Source organism: Anticarsia gemmatalis, chromosome 2, assembly GCF_050436995.1.
Source record: "Anticarsia gemmatalis isolate Benzon Research Colony breed Stoneville strain chromosome 2, ilAntGemm2 primary, whole genome shotgun sequence".
Taxonomy (NCBI): domain Eukaryota; kingdom Metazoa; phylum Arthropoda; class Insecta; order Lepidoptera; family Erebidae; genus Anticarsia; species Anticarsia gemmatalis.
The window spans coordinates 12,467,674-12,489,389 of NC_134746.1; the positions used below are offsets into that span (position 1 = coordinate 12,467,674).

Genomic DNA, 21,716 nt, shown 5'->3' on the forward strand with positions numbered 1-21,716 from the left:
AGGTGATGAGTTTGTCGCGAACTCGCGGTTTATCTAGTTTTGTGATGGATAATATCATTTAAAAGCAGTTTTGAAGGTTACACGTCATGGTAAAGCAATAAAAAATTGTTTTGAACGAATGTTTTTTAAACTAAATGCCTTTAGAGAAATATGACACTGTAAATAATAAAGAAAATTGCCTATTCGTAGCGGTCGTTTGCTTGACCTACTTATCTCGAAGTCCCGGGCTGTTGAATAGCAGTTAGGAATTTGAAATGTAAATTGATAAATGCACAGCAGAAACTGGGATGCTCTGGCTCTGTAGGTATATCATTCAGAATATAGAGCTATATTTCGATACCTATTAGTCTACAATACTTTACTTAAAACATGGTTTCCTTTTTTGATAGCCTGTACTGTGCCACTGCTGGGCATAGGTCTCCCCCCAATATTTCCCAATCCTCCCTATTTTGTGTTATGCGTGTCCAATTAATATTAAAGACAAATAACAGGGATAAATAATATTTTTTTTGCTACTCATTAGTTAATTGATTCATTTGCTCTTGAAAACATATTACGTTATACGTCTTGTTATAAATATAATAGTTTGAAACGTAACTCAACTACGAGAGTAGTTCCGCATCTCCTGCGGCTACGTCACAGCCCGGCCTCTCAACGATAACAGACACACCCACACGTAACCTTTTAGATGAATGAAACGCATTTACATTTGGTAAATAAATACTCTAGTCTATTAATACTGCAGACTGTTTTAAATGATTATGTGCATGGACATATCGGAATGGATTTCCTGATTAGTTTTGTCATTTATGGTAATATCTGTCTTTGCGAAGAAAAATACCTTCTAGTATTTTCGCGATTTGTAGGTTTATAATATTTATTGCGATAGAAACGATCTTTAATGTAATGGTATTTTAAAGGTTTTGAGACGTTTCGCTCAGATGACACCGGCCTTGGTCCCGGAGCGAGTAGAAGCATATAACTGCTTGTATATTGTGATATACATACATATTTTCCGCTCTACTAACCCAATTTAAACATTCGCAGTTCTGGCTACGTATTTTATGCTCAAGTATCTTCAAAATCTCTTTACCAATTTTTGAGTAATCGACGGAACAACAGCTCAAAATTCAGTGCATTATCGATTCAGTAGTGGTCGTTCTGACGTCAGATATGGATACTTTGAAGTAAATGGATGTTTACGTAGCAATTTAGATGATTGGTAATACGATAAAATACACTGGCTAAATTATTTGCAGTCACGAACTCACGATAAGCGATCAGTAGGATATAACGATGGGTAGACGATGCGTGTTGCGTGATGGTGGTTGCCACGCAACGCTGCCATGCACTAGGCGTCGTATATTCGGTGAGATTTGCTATACGCATATTCGGTTCGGGATCAACTGGCCTAGCCGGGCGGCAAAACAGAATATGTGTTGATTCATGTTCGGGAAAAATGCCACTCGACATCGCCGCGCCTGAACGGTTAAGCCAAATTGTAATAATCAGACCCGATCGGCACAAGCCGAATAACCCCGGTTTCCGAGTACATTTAACGGTAGTTTATCTATTTAATAGCGTTTTTTTGTATCAGTTTCAACGCTATTGAATAGATAAACTGTCGCTAAATGAACCTCAGAAATCGGGGGTTAGTGTAGTAAATTTGTTGTTTGATAAATATTGCCGTACCGAACGTGCCGTATTGAAGATACGTGTAGCAAGTCTGACAAATTACAGACAGGGGTGTTTTCCTGAATAGGGAAAGGGTTAGGTTTTGCACCTTGTGTCCATCACGTTGGCAAAGAATAGGGTGGTTATGAATCAGAACGGAATTCATGTTTGTAAAATGATATAATCTACACCGGGACTAATTCTGGTAATTATGAAGAACAGTAACTGTTTGTTATTGCGATCCAAAAATACATTCCGTATTAAAACAAAATAGGTGGATATCTTAAATGTGCGCATATTCGTGAATATGAATGATGAAATATCACTGTTTTTTTATTTACTATTGTAAACGCCCAAGGCCGTGAAAATAGCATGTCTTAAAACGTGATGGGTTATTTAAGTAGTGGTAAATAATTATATTTTTCATCTTCGTCACTGCTATTATCCTATTATAATATTAATTGTTATTGTCATCATAGTTAATTTGTAGTTGACGCGTGTACCTATATGTTTTTTAATTGTCATAAAGTTTTGAAAATTCGTGTAGGTACCTACTGTACTACTTTTTATATCGTTGTATGAGAACTAATCATAATGAAGAAAGATTGTGGGAGTAAGAGGTTTTCTCAAAATTTAAGGAATATCGTGCAAGTACAAAATTCCACTCATAAGTCATACGAGACCATTTTATCCATGACAATGGTCATAAATTTTATCTCAAGTCGAAACAGTCCTTTTGTCTTAAAAGCTCAGTTTGTTCTACATAAGTACTCTGTTTATAGAAGTCAAGGCTACTTCATACCCTTGTATGAAGTCACTCATTGACCTAGCTTTGTCAGGGTCTCGCGGTTGGCAGACCCCATTCTGGTTGCTTGTTGATTACGTCACTATTCTCTTCATGAGGTTAGGAAAATACTGACGTCATTAAATTGGCTGGTTGTTTAAAGATCTATGTAAAGCTTTACGACTATTGGCTCTTATTTAACTTTGTGATAAACAAAGCTTGAATAGCTTGAATTATCCCAATGTCGAAAGAATAAAAGAAACCTCTGTAAAGCAGAGACAAGGATTTTAGATAATTAGCTACTGATTTAAAAATTTGGCTGCGACCTGCGATAGTACTATTTTTATAACCTTTTCACTACCTCCTAGATATAAGATACGAAATCTAATCAAACACTGATTCGTATATTCGATATTCGTACACACGCCCGCACCACGCGATCTTCATGTCTTTACACTTGCAGATAAAACGAAACCTTTGATTCAAAGGTTTACAAATTTGTTTGTTTGTTACGTCTACATCGTACGATGTCTACAGATATGAATAGTTATTAATCGGTCGTTAACGTTTTAAGTCCTAAATCTCCAACCGTCGTTGAAAAATCTTAAGGTTTTATGACTAAAGTAAAGAAAACGTAGAAATGAAAACTTTACCTATTTGTATAAACTTTAAGAATTTGGCTCGGATCCGAAACGGCTTTATTTATTCCGGGTTCAAGTTATGAGACCAATTTTAATAATAATATTCATGACCTTTTCTCTCTATTCCATTACGTGAGGATTACCATTGTTTAGCCGTGTAAATCGATGTTATTTTTTTACAGTATTTATTTGACTTTAGTAGAGACCAAGTTAATCTTTTTAACATCCTTACAAATGACTTGATGGGTTTTGTGTCAAAAAGAATTACTTAAGTAAAGCCATAAAGCCACAATTAAGCCCAAGGAGAGCCCGAGCCTTTTTTTCAAGGAGAAATTAATTGTATAGCGTAATGTAATGTTGTTATTTTTGTTACAGTTGCTGTGGTCGATCTGTGGATGTCTCCTCGTATCGTTAGTAGTAGTATTCTTCTACTACTATAAACGATGGCGGGCGAAAGGTAATCTATTTGTTTGTTTGTATTTCCTTTATAATCATTTATATCATGGTCGCTGATGGCTTATAATCTTTGTAATGATCATCGATGGGACCGACCGACGGTAGAATAGACTAGGCGACACTGGGCGATAGTTATTACACTTATCAATCAACCACAAATGAGTTCAAGGGACATATTATTATAATAAAAACCACAATGCTTATTATTCTCCGCGAATTCTTTGTCTACTACATTGATTTGAATTACTTATTCATTCATTGTTTGGCATTCACCTTAGGTAGATGTTAACCTTTTCTTTTGATATAATCATTATATTTACATTTTTTTAATCAAATTAATATTTATTTTCGCATAAATTAGTATACTATCTTGAATCGCTAATTTTCTATTTCAATTATAAGCCAATTTCGAGTAATATCTTTTTAGAAATGGCGGGTGGCGCAGGCGCAACGGGAGCGGCAGGTGAGCCAGCGAAACGTTTCCGCAAGCGAGACAAAATGCTATTCTACGGCAGACGTATGTTGAGGAAGGTCAAATCTATCTCCAACTCTGGCCAGGGAAGGAAGAGACGGGCTGTTATGAGATTTGCCAGGAAACTGCTGCAACTCAAGAAGGAATCGGCTCCTGAGCAATTGAAGGTAGGATTTTGACGTTTGTTTATTATTGGTAAAAGTACTATAGGCTCGGAACAAATAATGGCCAGCTGTATTGCCGGTTAGGCACGGTGGATTAGGATTTACACATTTTAGAGATGTGCTCTGAATCGACTAGCTTATTTGTCCTTATATGATTTTTGCTTCTTTCTTTCACATTTTGGTTATCGTTAGTCGTTACCCCAGACTAACATTTTACTCAAAGGAACAAAGCAGTCATCGCAAAGTGTTTAGCAGTAATCAGCACACTATAGCAGATGTCGGCTAAAAATGGTGCTTAAAATGTTCCGTTCCAAAACACCCAATTTGAAATCTATTTCTAGTTTACATTATTTAAATTCATATCACATTCAAACCGAAAAATCCTCGAAAAAGAACATAAACATAATTACAAATGGATACAATAATTAACATAGTTACAATGACACGTGAATGACCGTGGAACAGTGTGAATGTTTGCTAAAACTGTGCTAATATTATCATAGCTTAGTTCAATGTGTGAAGTGTTGACACTGGCAACATTATGGGATGATAATGGCTTAGCCAAGGCTACCTATATTGGAGAGAAGATTTTCGACAGATTGGGACTACTTGTGCTATTTTTTATATCTAGGTACTGGTAACATTAGGATAATCAAATGGTAGTAGCCAAGGCTACCTATATTTATGAGAAAATTGAACATAGAATCGGACAGTTTCTCTCTGTTTGATATCTACACCTCATCCATTCTCATTTTTGTCAGCCTATTATAAATTTAAAGTAGATATTTGAAAGGTAATGCATAAAAAATCTCAGGTTCTCGATGCAGCCTGGACATGATTCAAAATAGAGTCCCAGATTCAAGTTCTACGTAGACTTCATGATTTGTAACTAAGCGTTATGAAAAGGGGCTTAAATTTGAAAAAAATGGATTTAGAAGATATTTAAATACATAGACGCATCGCGATCTAAAAGTTGCGTAACGTGTTAATGAAACTACTACGATTCAAACGTGCTGTATCTATTAGACACAGTATAGAACGATAAATGCCATTATTGAATCACTAATTTGTATACAATATTTGTACATAAATGATTTTAAATTCACAAATTGTGCTTGATAAAAAGTATTTTACATTGAGAAGTTGAATTTTTCGTCTCCAATTTTGTTTTACAGTTTTTTGTTTATATTTATAAGACAGACAGGTATTATTATTCCTCGGTCCGCGTTTATGGACGATATGAGGTTGTATATTACGCCTAGCTCATTTATTTTAGCCTTAGGGCTTATGACGCATTAAAAAAGGTTTGTATTAAATATCAAGAGCCTGCTGTAATTATAGCGAAGAAGTCAATATTATTTATTTTTTCCTCAAAATTGTAAAAGCATGATCGCGCGAATTCCCTTTACGTATCATTTATATGTTTCTCTTGTTTGGCGTCCTTGCGTTCAGAGCGCCGCGTCGCACTGTGTTTGGTACCAACAGTACCGCACGCCACACCACGACGGGATGTTCTGCTCATGATTCAGGATCCATGTCGGATCCGAAACTATTCGGACTACCGAGAAGTGCCAAGTGAGTAAGGCGGTACTTATGTTGCTTTGAGCTATGAGACGGTGCTCGGGACTGCGCCCTATAACGAAGTATTTTTACAAAGTAGCTCGAATTTTCGCAATTAATCTGAGTTGAGTGTTAATCGACATTCCTACGAAGACTTTTGTCTGCAAAACTAGCTTTTCATTCATTCATGCGACCTTCATGAAATGTTGGTTCCGCAGTCCCGCACACCGCCTCGTCGCACGGAGCAATAACAAACTGCTTTAGACGTTAAAATTCATTACAAAATTTGACCGATCATACCGGGCGTAATTTTCGGTGTTACAAATAGCTTGACAAACACTTCCTAAACCCACTTTCCTTTGGTTGCAGGTACTGGAACCTCCAGCAGAATACTTAGAAGAAGATCTGACTAGCGATGACAGGGTTCCACCGGACGCGTTGTACATGTTGCATAGTATCAGAGTGTTTGGCCACTTCGAGAAGCCCGTGTTTCTTATGTTGTGTAAACATACTGAGATATTGAACCTGCCCGCTGGATCGTTCTTGTTTAAAGTTGGTACGTAACAATAGTAATTTTATAACTATAGTTTTGCAAACCACTTTGTAATGATGATATCCGTTAAGATTATGAATGTAACAACTTAATTATCACTATATCGTAATTGTAGGGGTTTCTTTTAACCCGTAACAGTGAATTGTTAGTAATACCTAGTCAGTTTAGGTGCTAAAAGTTGCGATTGGTGAAACTCCGTGTTGTTTGGTTAAACTCTACAATAATTCACTTACAGACGCAGTACCGGTACTTTTCTAAACTATTTGAGTATATAATAAAGTAATTGAGTAACATAAATTGTTTTCATTATTATGTTTCTATATGTCCGTATTAACATTACGTGTTTTCTTGCAGGTGATACGGATGAGAACGTATACGTAGTGCAGAACGGGCGCGTGAACGTATACATTACGAACCAAGACGGTACAAGTCTCTCACTGAAAGTGGTACGAGCTGGAGAGAGCGTCACTTCACTTCTCAGTTTCACTGATGTGCTCACTGTAAGTTATTCTAAAATATTACTTCTTACTTACTAACAACTAATTTATATCTATAAAAAATACGGACAGACGAACTATGGTAGTAGATTTATTATAGTTCTTTGGCAGTTCAGTAGTATTATTTAAATAATAATTGTGTTATACTCTCTTTTCAGGGTCACTCTCAACCTTACAAGACCGTAAACGCAAAAGCTCTCGAAGACTCGCAGGTCATCAAACTGCCGATGAGAGCGTTCCAGGAAGTATTCAAAGAGTATCCTGATATCTTCGTCAGAGTTATACAGGTACGCATCTTTTCATTTGTAGCTAAACATTGTATAGAATAGAAGAATATAATAATAATATAACTGGTTGAATAAAAATGTGAAACTTATGTAACTACATATTTAATACGTGAAGAAATCTTGTCGGCGTATATGCAGTATATCGGACAAATTACTGCGGTCGGGCAAGATTGGATAGTACTTTTATGTATTTGTATGATAAACCAATTATGGCACTTGAATAAGCTTTAAATACTCATGAAGTCATCGGTGATATTTTTTATTAATTGTTTGTTGTATATTTCAGATCATCATGGTGCGTTTACAGCGAGTGACGTTCACCGCTCTTCATCAGTACCTTGGATTGAGTGCTGAGCTCGTTAACCCAGTAAGTGTTAGTATAGTATGCATGTTATTGCCATCACTGGTCACCATTCACCAATGGAGTCTTCAAAAGTTTCTTTCATGTCAGTGAAGTGCCAATTGAAGAACAGAAAATATGCCAATTTTAACTATATTCAATGATTTCAATGTTAATTTATTGATAAATATCAATATGAACTTAACAGTCCAATTCAAAAACATTTAATCTAAGGTGATTTTCGAAATTGTTTCTGTCGCTACAATATACATCAAAGTGACATAGGCAGCATGACTCTATACTTGCTTAAACCTAAATAACATTTCAGCTTTGCCCATTAATATAGTATTAAAATTTCTTTTTCTTTTCTTCCAGGGTCGTGACAAACGTCGTCCGACCACAGTATCATCGTCTCCCGGCAAGACGGCTAAGATGAGCGCTCCCGACAGTGGCTTTACAATGCATTCCCCCCACCATAGTGAGAGAGCTGTACCTGAACATGTTGTAAGTAGACATTGATGATGAAGAATATTTACTTGGGACAAGCCTGAGAAGTGGGATTTAAAATTATGTAACCATTTTAGTTATTGGTACATTTTTTGGGTGAACATTGCAGACCAAACATTGCATGAGGTTTTGAAATTACGTTTTAGTGATATTACATCATATTATCATTTTTTGAATGTTACATTTGATTTGAAAGTTTTGTAATGTGCTAGGGTGTTACTAAAACAATCGACTGCTATATCGAACCAATAATTTTATGCAGAAACAAAGTCGGAACCTTCATTTCAAGCGGGTTTTTGCATCTAGCTGGTCAACTAAAATCCTAGATCCATCAATTCGTGCATTGGCTAGAATCAATGAAACCTTGTAATCAACTATACCATTGTATACAGTCCCAATCATTCTCATATCGTAACTAATACCCATTGATTGAGTGTGTCGTTAACTGTATGTGAACGTGCATGACAGGAGGGCGGGCACTCGGTCTCCTCGCCCATACACATACAGGGGCGGCGGCAGAAACCTGACATGGTGCCCGACATAGCTACTAACACGCCGCAGGTTAGTGGGACACTTACTTATACTGCTTTGAAGTTAAATAATGTTTAATATAATACGGGAATTAACGCGAACACGCATTCGCCGTGGTCACAGTCAGCCTGCGACCACGGCGAGTGCAACCTGCGCCGAAACGTTAGGCATTTCAAGATAAAATGCGTGTTCGCGTTAATTCCCGTATTCTATTATACATTAAACATGTAACGCGAGTTTACAAGTTATAAAATAATGTTACCGGAAAAGACTTTACTCATATACATCGAAGATCCAAAATAAAGATAAATATAATAACACTTTTGTAAGTATAAAATAGATATGGATCGGGTATTGGTCTAATTTAATATACTTTGAAGAATATGAAGGACCAGACTTTAAGCTGAGTCTGAAATTGTAGTTAAATGCTTTTGAAAGATCTGCTTGCTACAATAATGGTCCATTTTAATAATTATAATAAAAGGGTAATGGGGTCACGGCTAACTTAACATCTTAATATTAATAAATTAACTGTCTCCATTAGTCAAGCAAGTAGCTCATGCAGTGAATAAAAATGTGTTAATTTTTGCAGCAGCAACCCGATGTCCAGCAGACCGCGTCGTCCATGCAGAGGCCCAAAGAAGGCTCCTCGTTCAAACAGAAACATAATACCGATAATCTTGACGAACAGGTACGTTGCGATCCTCATAATATAAGTAAAATTTATATAATGTTTGTATTAATATAGAATATTAAACTTTTTGGATCCCTGGATCAAATAGACAAGGTAGATTTACATCTGATTGCGAATAAGATCGTGTGCAAATAATTATGTATGTAATCAATGTATGTATAAGATTGAGTAACCATTACCAAAAGAAATAATACCGGAATTTTCTTACAACAAAATTTGTGAGAAACTGTTTGTGGCATTTATTTGTTGTGTTTATTTTAAGAACTATTTTTTCAGACTTAATTCTTAATCTGTCATTATACCGATTTACTAAAAAATATACGAAAATAATCCTAATTTTATTATTTGCAGGCCCTAATCCAAATAGCGACGGAAGCGTTCGTAAAGGAGCTGGGTTTAGAAAGCGACCACGTACTGCGCGGTAACGTGCAAGTGCGAGACTTACCCGCCGGTACTTACATCATGAAGGAAGAGAGTCATAAGGTATGTGTTACGTAGAGTATGTAAAAACTTTGCTTTGTGGTGATAGAATATAGATTGATGATGTAGGCTATCTGAAAAAAGGTATTTTTCTACGTCTTTAATGTCTATTGAATATAATCAGAGATAAGGGGGTGCTTGCATTTAATTTGGAATAGAATTGAAGAATGTGGAGAGTTTAAAAAAAAAGAAGTGTAAAGACTCTTTTTTCAGTTGTTATGCAAGCGTACACATGCATGTACGTATACGCATTAGTGTTTAAACGTACGTATACGTTTTCAGAAAAATATGAATCAAGAAATCTGTACCTTCAAGATTAAATAAGAATATAAACCTACATAGTTGAAAACCAAGTTTTATGGGTGGGATATTCAATAGACATTATAGTCAGAGCTTATTAAATATTCAGAAGAAGACAAATGCATGCAACTTACACAAATTTTAATATATTTTTAATACTAGCACTACACTAGCATTTTTTACTTTCCTACACTTACACATCTATATTATTATATTATTCATATACTATGTATTCTGCTTTATATATGATTTTATAGCGAAAGCACACATTAACACTATGATTTTGGTTCCATAAGCTGTATTATAGTGTCCCCGGTGAGCCAGATATAGTCCAGGTACGGTCAAAGTGTGCAAAAAGAGTTAGACCATGTGAAATAGAAGTAGACCATGTTAAAGACCATGTCATTCACTTCGTTTAATAATGTCTTCATGTATCTACAGGTTTTTATTGCTTTGATGGGATAATCTCAGGAAAGAGAACAATGTTTTGCTTATTTTCGTATATTTTGTTCTTGATTTCTGTTATGCGAATGGCAGTTAATAAAATAACATAAATCGAAGGATTTGAGATATTTGTCCTGTTCAAATGTTGTTGAAAAAATAATAATATTTTCAACGTAATATGTAGTGTTCGTATGATTCGTTGATGACTTAAGATGTTATTTAAAAAAATATCTTATTAAGCATTTTTGATCTTTGTATTTATCGGCGTTCAATCATCGCAATTTCTTTTTGTTGGTTGATAGTTGATACGCATCTCAAAAGAACAGAAGGGTATTTGTTAATTTATACTCTACACTCTATAGTGAACTACTTTAAATGGTATTTAGTGTCTTCATTGATAAATAACTCTCTAGAATATCACGTGTTTTATTAAATAATATTTATTGTGTTTATATATTTTTTTCTCATGCAAATATAATTAAATCATTTCCACATGAACTGACTGACGTAGACATGATCCCATGTTGTATATTTATATTCTTCTCATTGCTTTTACAATTTTACATATGTATACCAAAATCATTTAGGCCAAAAGCTCAATTATTTTATTTGCGTTTGTGTGTCCAATTGTACTTGTCGTTGATATGAGGAGTAGAATGTTTTTCAATGACTGTTAAATACACATTCATATCGTGTACAGGACGTGGCGTTAGTGTATCTTCTGTCTGGTGCTCTGCTCGTCTCACAAAGAGTGGCCGAAGGCGAGGGTGAAGTTCACATGTTTACTGCTTATCCAGGTAATATTATAGCAGCGCTGCTTTCTTATTTAGACTGAATCTCAAGAGACTTAACATTGGTTATTAATTAAAACGGGAAAGATTTCTGAAATGCGCCTGTGTTTTAATATAGTAAATGTGTAGTTTCTTATATTGTTTATAAATCATTGAGGAAGAATAAAAAATATCAATTTTACAAGACTTTTCGAAGGATAAATAGCGTCCTTTACCTATGAGAACGTGTTTTTAATTGTAGTATCAACCGTTTGTAATTTTCAAGCGAGATTTTATCTTTATTTTGTCTTTCAGGTGAAGTAGAAGGCGGTCTGGCCGTGCTAACAGGCGAGCCCAGCTTCTTTTCCATTCGTGCTAAACACTTCTCCCGTATCGGCCTGCTATCTAAGACAACTGTGTACAGCATAATGAGAGAAAGACCGTCAGTGGTGCTGCATATCGCTAACACTGTCGTGAGAAGACTCTCGCCTTTTGTGAGGCAGGTGGATTTCGCGCTGGACTGGGTGAGTAAATGCTCCATTTTTCAAGTGTTAAACTTGATTTATAGTATGTATGAATAGCATAAAAACAACATTTAGATAAACTTATTAATGCTGTTATTTATGGTGGTATCGAATTAATAAGTTTTGGATTATGGTCGATACCAACTTCTATTATTTATTTCTTAGATTTGATTCTGATCTTGATAATTTTAAATAAATTGGGGGTTTCCGAAGGTCTTGCAAAATTTTGACCGGCTTTTAAAAAATAACAATCAACACAGTATTTGATATGGAATTATTTATCAAAATATATTTTATTCCACAGGTTTTCCTTGAATCTGGTCGCGCGGTGTACCGCCAAGACGAAGAATCAGGCTCGACCTTCATCGTCCTGAGTGGTCGTCTCCGTTCTGTAATCACACATCCCAATGGCAAGAAGGAATTGGTAGGAGAATACGGTAAGAAACATTCTTTGGCGTTCACTGGTTAAAAAATCAAGCCTGCACAAAAACTATCACCACACTCAAAAATATATTAATAAAAGAATATTTCAAATCAGCCCCATACATAGTTTATTTAATTTTTGTAGTGTTAGACCATGCCAATAAAATATTAAGCGATTTTTTTATATCTCATTTTGTCACATACAGATTAGTGAAGCAATTATAACCATTTTTTTTCGATTTCCTTAAGTCCCATCCATTTTTTTTACCTATGATTATTTGCATGATACAGGCAAAGGCGACCTAGTCGGCATCGTAGAGATGGTGACTCAAACTCGAAGAAGCACCACCGTCATGGCTGTACGAGACTCCGAGCTGGCCAAACTGCCTGAAGGATTGTTCAATGCCATCAAATTGAGGTTCCCGGTTGTCGTCACCAGGTTGATCAATCTACTTGGACATAGGATTTTAGGTATGTGTATTTCTTTCTTACTTACTTTTCTTTTGAATAATAGGTACACGCATATGCGTATATGCGTGTACCTATTATTCAAATGCATTCAATGCGTAAACGTAGGTATACACCTACGTTTACGTTTTCCCACGTAAAATTATGTAAGTCATTGCCCGTTACAATGTATACTCTGCTTTTTCCTTAAAATTTCTGCATTATCTCATTATCATTAAATCAAATAAATCAGAAACTTTGAACCAGATGTCATAAAGTCTCATGTCATATAGACTGTTAATGCACTCACAAGGGATGTGACAAAATCTTGGAAGAGCCTTAACAGTTGTTGTTTATCAGGTGTAGCGACACTGCTGACGCTACAATATTGTGTAGTCAGGCGCACACCTGCGATAAATAAACTACTTTCATGATAAACTACTTTCATGACAAACGATATATATTTACTGGTACCAAGTTTAGAGCTTAACTCGAAGTACAAGAAATATATTAAAAAAGGAAAATCTTTTCATTCATTACATTTCTGCACGTCTGGCGTATTAATTTCTTTTTATAGCAATATATTTTCTAATTTGTGTTACGTTCCCAGGATCCTGGCAGAAACCCACAGCAGGTCTCGGTGGTGCAGCTGCCATAGAGCCTCGTCCATCGCAGCACAACTTCTCCACAGTCGCCGTAGTACCAGTCAGCGATGACGTGCCGCTCACTGCGTTTACTTATGAGCTGTACCATTCGTTGTGTGCTATTGGTTAGTATATTTTCTTTTTCGAATTCTTGATGCATTTAGAATTTGTCACGAATATTTTTACTACTTAGAATGCCCTCCTGGCTTATATTTAGCTACGGCGGCCAATTCTTTGCACAGCCAACGCTCCAGGACTTTGTTTATAGTATCCAAGTGTGTGCACACTACACAGGTGCATTCTCTATTCCTTTATTCTCATATCCCGGTGGGACGGATAAGGAACGCGACCGATGTCTTTACGTGCTCTCCGAAGCACGGAGGTCTCCAACTTAAAATTCCGTGCAATTGCCAAAGAATTCTTAACAGAAAACCAAAAAATCAAATTTTTGACTTGAACTGCTTAAGTAAGAAACCAACTTATCCTTACAGGTCCCACTGTAAGACTGACATCGGATGTGATCAGAAAACTCCTCGGTTTGACCATCATGGATCCGAACAATGAATACAGACTTAGTTCCTGGCTGGCTCAGCAAGAAGACAAGCATAAGGTACGATAATATCTGATGATTATACATTTTTCTTATTAGCACGTTTCGGCTCCTTTCTAGAACTATGGTTTATTACGCCTTGAGTGTGATGGCCATAAGCGGGCTCGGGAATTGTGATCAATAGTCGCACAAATCTTTGACTAATATTCCCCATTTTGAACTATTAAAGTCTATAAGATATGTGACTATATCCTTTCCCGATAATAAAATAATAGCTTACACCAGCTTCTTTCAACACCTTTAAGTATGACAGGGTGATGATTAATAAAGTGTGTATTTTACAGGTGGCCCTGTATCAATGTGACCCAAGCCTCACACAATGGACGCAGCGTTGCATTCGACAAGCTGATTGTATTCTCATCGTGGCACTGGGAGACAAACAACCAAGCATTGGCAAAGTAAGTTTACTATATTTATTTTATTTTTGTTTTTTGACATTAAAACTTCGATATTACCGTATGGTAATATCGAACTTTTACATGTTTTTGCTAAATTTATTTTTTATTGTTAAATTGTTCGGTCCCTTCGAATGCTGAAAATACCTTTGATACATCAGTTAGGCATCACGTTAAATCAGTTGCTGTGGTATCCTTAACTTTTATTGGCCGTCACCGTCAGATTTAGTAACCGATTAATTATCTACTTTCAGATCGAGAAAGAGATCGAGCGCCTGGCCATCCGCACGCAGAAGGAGCTGGTGCTGCTGCACCGCGAGGGCGGCGCCAACCCGGCGGGCACGGTGCACTGGCTCAACATGCGCTCGTGGGTCAGCCAGCACCACCACGTGCGCTGTCCGCACCGCATGTTCACGCGCAAGAGCCAGTACCGAATCGTACGTATACCTGGTATACCATATCAGTCGTATCTCTCCTCCAACTATGGCGACCGCCTCCGAGGAGCGACTGCCTATCGGACATACATAACCCAGCTACCTAGGTCACAACACGAAACATCTCGAAAGAATGGTTGCCTCTGGCTATTTGTAATGACCGTCAAATATCTTCAGAATGATCGCCGGGACCCACCATTTAACGAAACATAGAGAAACTCGGTATATTTGAAAATAAATGACCCACTTTGATTACCTTGGCAAACGTAGTTTAATCTGCGAAATCGATCTCCGCGGCTGTTGATTTTAAAGCTACGAGCTCGTATGTATACAAACTTAGTCTTTAACATTATTGGTAGTAATGACATTGTGCGATATTTCCAGAGCGAGTTGTACAGCAAGGTGCTGATGTCAGAAGCGTCGGTGCACTCGGACTTCTCCCGGCTGGCGCGCTGGCTCACGGGCACGTCGGTGGGGCTGGTGCTGGGCGGCGGCGGGGCCCGCGGCGCGGCGCACGTGGGCATGGTGCGCGCCATACAGGTACGGGTGCACTTACATTACTTGCATATTAAAGATAGTTACCCATAATATGAGCACTAACTTTAGCCTACAGTCACATTGGTTATGTTGATCCAGACTGACTCCCACTAATAAAGTGATTAATTAATGCATTTTAGAATACGGGAAGTAATGCGAAAAGTTATGGAAGTGATTTATTTATTTTACTTAATGACTTAAAATATCTAGCTGTACTGAAAACGCTAGATGACTCTTAATGTTGTGTTATTATAGAACACTTTAACCTATCTAAGAAAGGAAAGGAAATCGCTGCATCGCTTGATTCAAATCTTGCATAAAATGTAAATTTTTATAATCTTTGGAACTGTGTTATAAAAATCGCTTATTTCTTATTATAGGAAGCTGGTATACCAATCGACATGGTAGGCGGAGTGAGCATCGGCGCATTCATGGGCGCGCTGTGGTGCATGGAGAGAAACATCACTACCGTCACACAGAAAGCCCGGGAATGGTCACAGGTATGTACCAGTTTCTACCCCTTCATTTCATTTCTCTCTCTTTCCATCTCTAGCACTTACAACCAATATTGTGCCACTGAAAATTAACAAACTTATAAACTATAGCAGGTTATAGTTCATTCGACCTTTAAAATTAATTTTAGCAAATTAGACGAACGACAATGATACTACACAAACACATAAGATACGACACAAAATATTTTTATTTGCATGAAAAAACCATGAGAAAACCGAACAACTGGGGCGCAGTGATACTTGACAACAGTATTTATTACTGCGGCAAAACCCACAAAATAAAGTCCTCATTCCTATCACACAACTAAAACAACACCTGCTCTCTATTCCAGAAAATGACTCAATGGGGCAAACAGCTCCTCGACCTAACCTACCCAGCTACTTCAATGTTCTCGGGCCGTCAGTTCAACACGACCATACGGTCCACCTTCGGCGAAGTGCACATCGAAGATCTATGGCTGCCGTACTTTACAGTGACGACTGACATCAGCTCCAGTTGCATGAGAGTACATAGGCACGGTACGTTTGTAGAACTGAATTTATTTAGTGAAGATATCGGAAGAAATTTTGTAATAGAATCAGTGAAAACAAATTACTTTGATTGTTGATTGAATTGCATAAAAAACGCATTTTTTAGGTCAAGTATGTCCAAATAGAAAAGAGTTTTCCTATTGATGGTTAGACTTTATAATCAGTTGACAATGATGTCGAAAATTTAGATTTTAGTATTTTATATATTGAGTTTGTTATTTACTTTTGAACAAACATAGTACAGAATAAAGCTATTTCTATTACAAAATTTGTTCCGAACTGATAATAAGTTTTTTATATTTCATAATCAATTAAGAATATAGAGTAATTTAATGAAAGATCTATTAATTAGATCAATGATTTTTTGAACAAAATGCAGTTGGGATTCAACATTTTCTTTAAAATAATTATTAAGTTTATTATTGTGTTTGGTGATATTGACTTAAGCTTAAGCATTATTTTATTGCAAACAAATATGAATTGTGTGTGATTTCACGAGACTTCACGATTTTTGTAGAAATAGTTACAAATTAACACAACACATTCATGGACAGGGAAATTTTATTTTATGTATTATTATTATTGTTTAAAAATAATTTATTTGCACTTTTACTAACCCAACGTTTATTTTATTTTTGCTTTATAAAAAGATGGCGTCGGCGATGACGCTTATTTTTTGATGTTATATATTTGTGGCTATGCATGAAAGTATTCAATGTTTATATGTGGATGTCATACTCTTCTGCTGACCAGAGAGAGATGTGACTTATATGTTGTATACTGCTTCAGTAAAGCAAGAACCATAATGGCCACGTATTCATTATATGCGGGTAATCGCTATTGCGTCATACGATTCCTATATTTATGATAGCAATAGCAACTGTCACAGGATGTACCATTTCATGTTGTCCCCCCATACGTCGAAATTCTGACAGTTCACTGACCGCTACAGATTTTTTTTGACAAACCACACTCACTTGCATTTATGTGTTTGTATATACACTTGTGTTTGTGTATTGTGTATGTACCGCCCCCCTCACTTGGTGTTTCAAATTCTTGTACGAAAATATATTGAAATTTTTTATTTATTTTTTTAACAACGATACGAATCCGACATTTGCCTTTGGGAGGTTGCCATTACTATTTAAAAGCGCTTGTGATTGGTTTACCTAATAACGCTATTTATGGGAGTTTATATTTATTATAATATCAAATAAAATATAGTAAAAAAAAAGATCGTCCTCATAATGTCGGGTTGGATGTGTAAAGTTTGTATGTATTTAAATCCATCATACATCTCATTTCTCATCTATCCATGTATATGCATGAGTGTGGTTCTTAGTTCTCTCCTCATTATTTAACCTTTAATTTTTCATGTGTAGTGTGTCGCAGGAGGCTGTCATACGTAGCATGCGCATGTAGTAACTGTAGCTACGTACTATTCTCATCATAGATCACACGGAACTGCGTTGGGGTTGGTAAAAACATCACCGTATCATTCTCCTATCCATGGACTGTGTTGTTGAATAAATAATACACGAACTTGCACCGCGATTATAACGAATAGGCGGGTGTTTGAACATCGGATGTTAGAAATACTTTTTTTAAACCGTCAGGTTCGCTCTGGCGATACATTCGCGCGTCGATGTCGCTCAGCGGGTATATGCCGCCGCTCTGTGACCCCGTAGACGGCCACCTCCTATTGGACGGCGGTTACGTCAACAATCTCCCAGGTAAACCAATCACAGAGCTGTACGCTACGTGATCGTGACCTAAGCAATTGGCTGATGGTAGGCTGAGTGAAAATATTATAATCAATTCGTGATTTTAACTGTTTATAACTCGGCCTAAACACTCAATAACTGTGCAGTTAGTATTTTCTACTTAAATAATCATCACGGTTCTTACTTCAGTAATACGGGGTTAGTATAGATGTAGTATTGGGTATCTAAATTCATAACTAAAAACCTCTACACACCTTTAGTCTAATAGTGAATTCTGTCTCACGAAAACCTTTCTCATTCATATCACAAAACTTTCGATACGCTTTGAAAAAAATCATCTCGAAATTCCTTTTTTACTAATACACTTTAAAACTTAAAATACGTGATCAAGAGTAAAATATTTGCACTCAGTCTACGGCTACGGTAAGTAATGGCAACCGGACCAAGTGGGGTGTCCGGTACTAGCCGGTTATACCCGGGTATGACTGTATAATACCCGGTGGGACAATGTCAGGTATGCTATGGAGATATTGCCGCGCTTCAATGAGCATCGCGGGCATTTTCCCGCCGATCTGCGATCCAATGGACGGACACCTACTGCTTGATGGCTGCTACGTCAATAATGTACCGGGTAAATTGTATTTATTATAACATATTAATCTATTGATATAATTGTTGTATTTATTTTGAGATTTGTAATCAATGTTGTCATTTTCCTAATTGAATCTTGATTTAATTAGATTTTTAATTTCTGTAATGAATACTGTACTATTAATATTATAAAAATATATGCAATAGTTTGTGTGTCTGTTACGCTTTTTATGGCTAAACAGTTGAACCGATGGTGATCAAATTTGACATACATAGGTACACTGAAAGAGCGATATATATAGACACCGACAGGGATGACCTTAATGCGAAATAAGCCCCACGGGTCAGATAGTACATGATAAATATTATAACAGTATATAAAATTTATAGAATATTAGAATTGTTTGTTTGTTTCTGTAGTTTCTATAGTTTATCTATTCAATAGCGTCAAAACTCATACAAAAAACGCAATTGAATAGATAAACTACCGCTAAATGTACTCAGATACCGGGGGCAATCCATGATCAAGAAAATTAAATTTTAGACAGGTTGCTCACATTTCAACAACTATGCGAGATGCAAACTATATTTAGATAGTTTAATTCTAACAGTGTACGAATGTTTGTACACAAATAGGAAATCGAATTACAAAAATCTCGTTAAAATCGTATTTGAAACTGTACTTTAATACAATATTATACTATTTACAGCGGATGTGATGAGATCGCTTGGTGCTAAACACATCTTGGCTATAGATGTAGGCTCACAAGATGATACGGATCTCACTAACTATGGTGATGACCTGTCTGGATGGTGGCTGCTTTGGAAACGGTACGCTTTTGTAAAAACTTTATATTATATTTTACTTATTTTTCCACACTTTTTGGATAAAAGTCTTCCCTACATTTAAGTTACTTTCAGATTTTTTTTGTCGACGTACTAGATAAGTAAACAAAAGTGGTGGAAATTTCCGTATTAATATTGAATTAAGATATGAATTTACTTCGTAATTCTTTACTCATAGATATTGTAATTTTTGGTTCTTTATTAGATGATATTAATGTGTGTTGTTATGTTTTCAGATGGAATCCGTTTACAACACCAGTGAAAGTGCCCAACTTGCCCGATATTCAAAGTAGATTAGCTTATGTGTCCTGCAATAGACAGCTAGAGGTAAAATTATCGTAACATTCGCTTCAGTGTAACATTCTATTAAATATTCAACCTTTTTAAGCTATGATCCCATCATTTTACGGCTAGTTCATACTATCACATCAAAGTCGCTCGATATCGCCAGATTTGTCAAGCAAAACTGCCCGGCTTTGCTTGACATATCGTCGAACATTTGTCCTATTGTGATAATTGGATTTAGAGCCAGGAAGACTTTAAATCCATATAAAAATCTCCTAAAAAAATCGAGCTGCTCTATAAAGTATACACAAAACATAATTACTTTTATTTTTCTTGCACATTACACATTACAGGAGGTGAAGAAATCCGACTACTGCGAATACATCCGCCCCCCCATCGACGCGTACAAGACGTTACAGTTCGGCTCGTTCGACGAGATCCGCGAGGTGGGCTACCGCCACGGCGCCGCCTACTTCGAGGGCCAGCGCCGCGGCGGCGGGGGAGGTGTCAGTGGTGCTAGTGGCTCGCCCACGCAGGGTCGCAGGCATGATGCACAACCTTCACTTACTGAGTACGTGTTTAAAACATTCGTAAAATTGTGATGACTTCTATATCGATTGATGTTGGGTTAATGATTTATGGCCCAGTTTATCCATCGTTAGTAACTTCAGAAATTGTTAAGCCGTCTTATCAAATTTCGTTTTAAATTATCCCTTTAAAAAGCCCTTAAATGGCAGGAGTTGGATGTCTAAACGCATGTGTGTGCAATCCGGCTATGACTGTTTGCAATTTTTCCGAACAATAAAATATTAATTATCTTTTATAGACATTACTACTGCTAAGCAAAATAGCCCTCCTCGCTGATAAAGTGCAGGTTAGCAAGATCCCTAGAAAAATAGAGACTATCGTGGACGTTATCAAAAGCATGCTCTTTAATCATCTCTGTCTTTTAGTGTAAAAATTAGCTGTCTCTTATCATTTTGTCTGTGATTTTTATGTTTTTAAATCCCAATCATTGTTTGAAAATGTTCGCGCTATAAGACTATTATCTAATATTGCATAGGAATAATCGCGTTTATCCCTATATAATATAAGATAATCATTCAAGATTCTCGGACGCCGAATAAATTGTCCCGGCGGTTTGCGTTTTGCAGTCGGGTTCTGCGTTCACATTGACCGTGGAACTCTGACCGCTAGACAACTCGAAGTGTGGTGATACTCTTAGAGCAATAAAATTTGTCAAAAAATTAAATGTAAACATTTTCATTTTCTAGCTACACATTCACGGACTTAGCGCAGATGGTCTGCTCTGTAAGAACAGCTCGCGACGTGGACAACGATTCCTCATCATCATCAGACTATGAAGAAGACCAGCGCCACTTCGAAGGTTACGCCTCTGAACCCAGCGCTGGCATCCTTGAGGTATGGATACTTTTATTAAAGTGGTTTCTATTGAGCTGATGCTATAGTTGTTTATGATATGTGAAGATGGCAAACGTTGCATTTTTTTAAACATTTTTTTTTAATTTTATACAAAAGTGAGGATCCGATATATCGTAAATAAGTTTTTTAGTATGCTGACGTGGACCTATTTGGTCGACGTCAGCATACTAAAACATCCTATATTTTTTTCTTTTTTGTTGAGATATTTGAATTGCGTATTTTATTTTGATTTTGACATTGGAAACTAGCAGTGTTTATAATAAGATTTAAAATTTTACTTCCCATCTTCTCGTCTCAAAAACACGCTACAAATCAGTTGTGGGTAGATTTAGAGGTTAAAAATTTTAAATATTATTTGTAAATATTGGTTTGTTTTGATTTTTATAGTAACTAACAACTTGTAAAGAGTGAATTTTGTATTGAAGTATTTTTATTCTTCGAGAATTATTTAGATAAACTTTTTCTGGGACTAAAGGAAGTGTATTTGTTGATAAAAGTCATCAAATAAAATAATGTAATTGTATCTTTTTTGTAAAATGTTTTGTGTATATGTCAGACTATTTACGACTTTTAATAAGAACTTAAGAAGGAACTATTTTACTTCGATATATGT

At 36.3% G+C, this 21,716-nt stretch overlaps 1 protein-coding gene across 8 annotated transcripts in view; it reads left to right on the forward strand.

Moving 5' to 3' along the window:
• sws (patatin like phospholipase domain containing sws) overlaps window positions 1–21,716 on the forward strand; it is a 35,636-nt gene that overhangs the window by 8,831 nt on the left and 5,089 nt on the right. For 4 of the 8 annotated variants that reach the window (XM_076132892.1, XM_076132843.1, XM_076132873.1 and 1 more), the window contains exons 2-27: window positions 3,475–3,556; window positions 3,983–4,194; window positions 6,121–6,307; window positions 6,659–6,804; window positions 6,960–7,088; window positions 7,375–7,455; window positions 7,804–7,932; window positions 8,404–8,496; window positions 9,059–9,157; window positions 9,512–9,643; window positions 11,085–11,181; window positions 11,470–11,678; window positions 11,983–12,115; window positions 12,393–12,572; window positions 13,159–13,317; window positions 13,684–13,802; window positions 14,087–14,200; window positions 14,452–14,634; window positions 15,016–15,171; window positions 15,549–15,668; window positions 16,016–16,202; window positions 17,831–17,947; window positions 19,240–19,360; window positions 19,612–19,702; window positions 20,014–20,231; window positions 20,935–21,082. In XM_076132892.1, the coding sequence (XP_075989007.1) occupies window positions 3,475–3,556; window positions 3,983–4,194; window positions 6,121–6,307; window positions 6,659–6,804; window positions 6,960–7,088; window positions 7,375–7,455; window positions 7,804–7,932; window positions 8,404–8,496; window positions 9,059–9,157; window positions 9,512–9,643; window positions 11,085–11,181; window positions 11,470–11,678; window positions 11,983–12,115; window positions 12,393–12,572; window positions 13,159–13,317; window positions 13,684–13,802; window positions 14,087–14,200; window positions 14,452–14,634; window positions 15,016–15,171; window positions 15,549–15,668; window positions 16,016–16,202; window positions 17,831–17,947; window positions 19,240–19,360; window positions 19,612–19,702; window positions 20,014–20,231; window positions 20,935–21,082 (3,642 nt within the window). Of the gene's footprint in view, window positions 1–3,474; window positions 3,557–3,982; window positions 4,195–6,120; window positions 6,308–6,658; window positions 6,805–6,959; window positions 7,089–7,374; window positions 7,456–7,803; window positions 7,933–8,403; window positions 8,497–9,058; window positions 9,158–9,511; window positions 9,644–11,084; window positions 11,182–11,469; window positions 11,679–11,982; window positions 12,116–12,392; window positions 12,573–13,158; window positions 13,318–13,683; window positions 13,803–14,086; window positions 14,201–14,451; window positions 14,635–15,015; window positions 15,172–15,548; window positions 15,669–16,015; window positions 16,203–17,830; window positions 17,948–18,452; window positions 18,570–19,239; window positions 19,361–19,611; window positions 19,703–20,013; window positions 20,232–20,934; window positions 21,083–21,716 lie in introns of all 8 variants that reach the window. The other 4 variants (XM_076132852.1, XM_076132857.1, XM_076132881.1 and 1 more) reach the window with 4 other exon arrangements.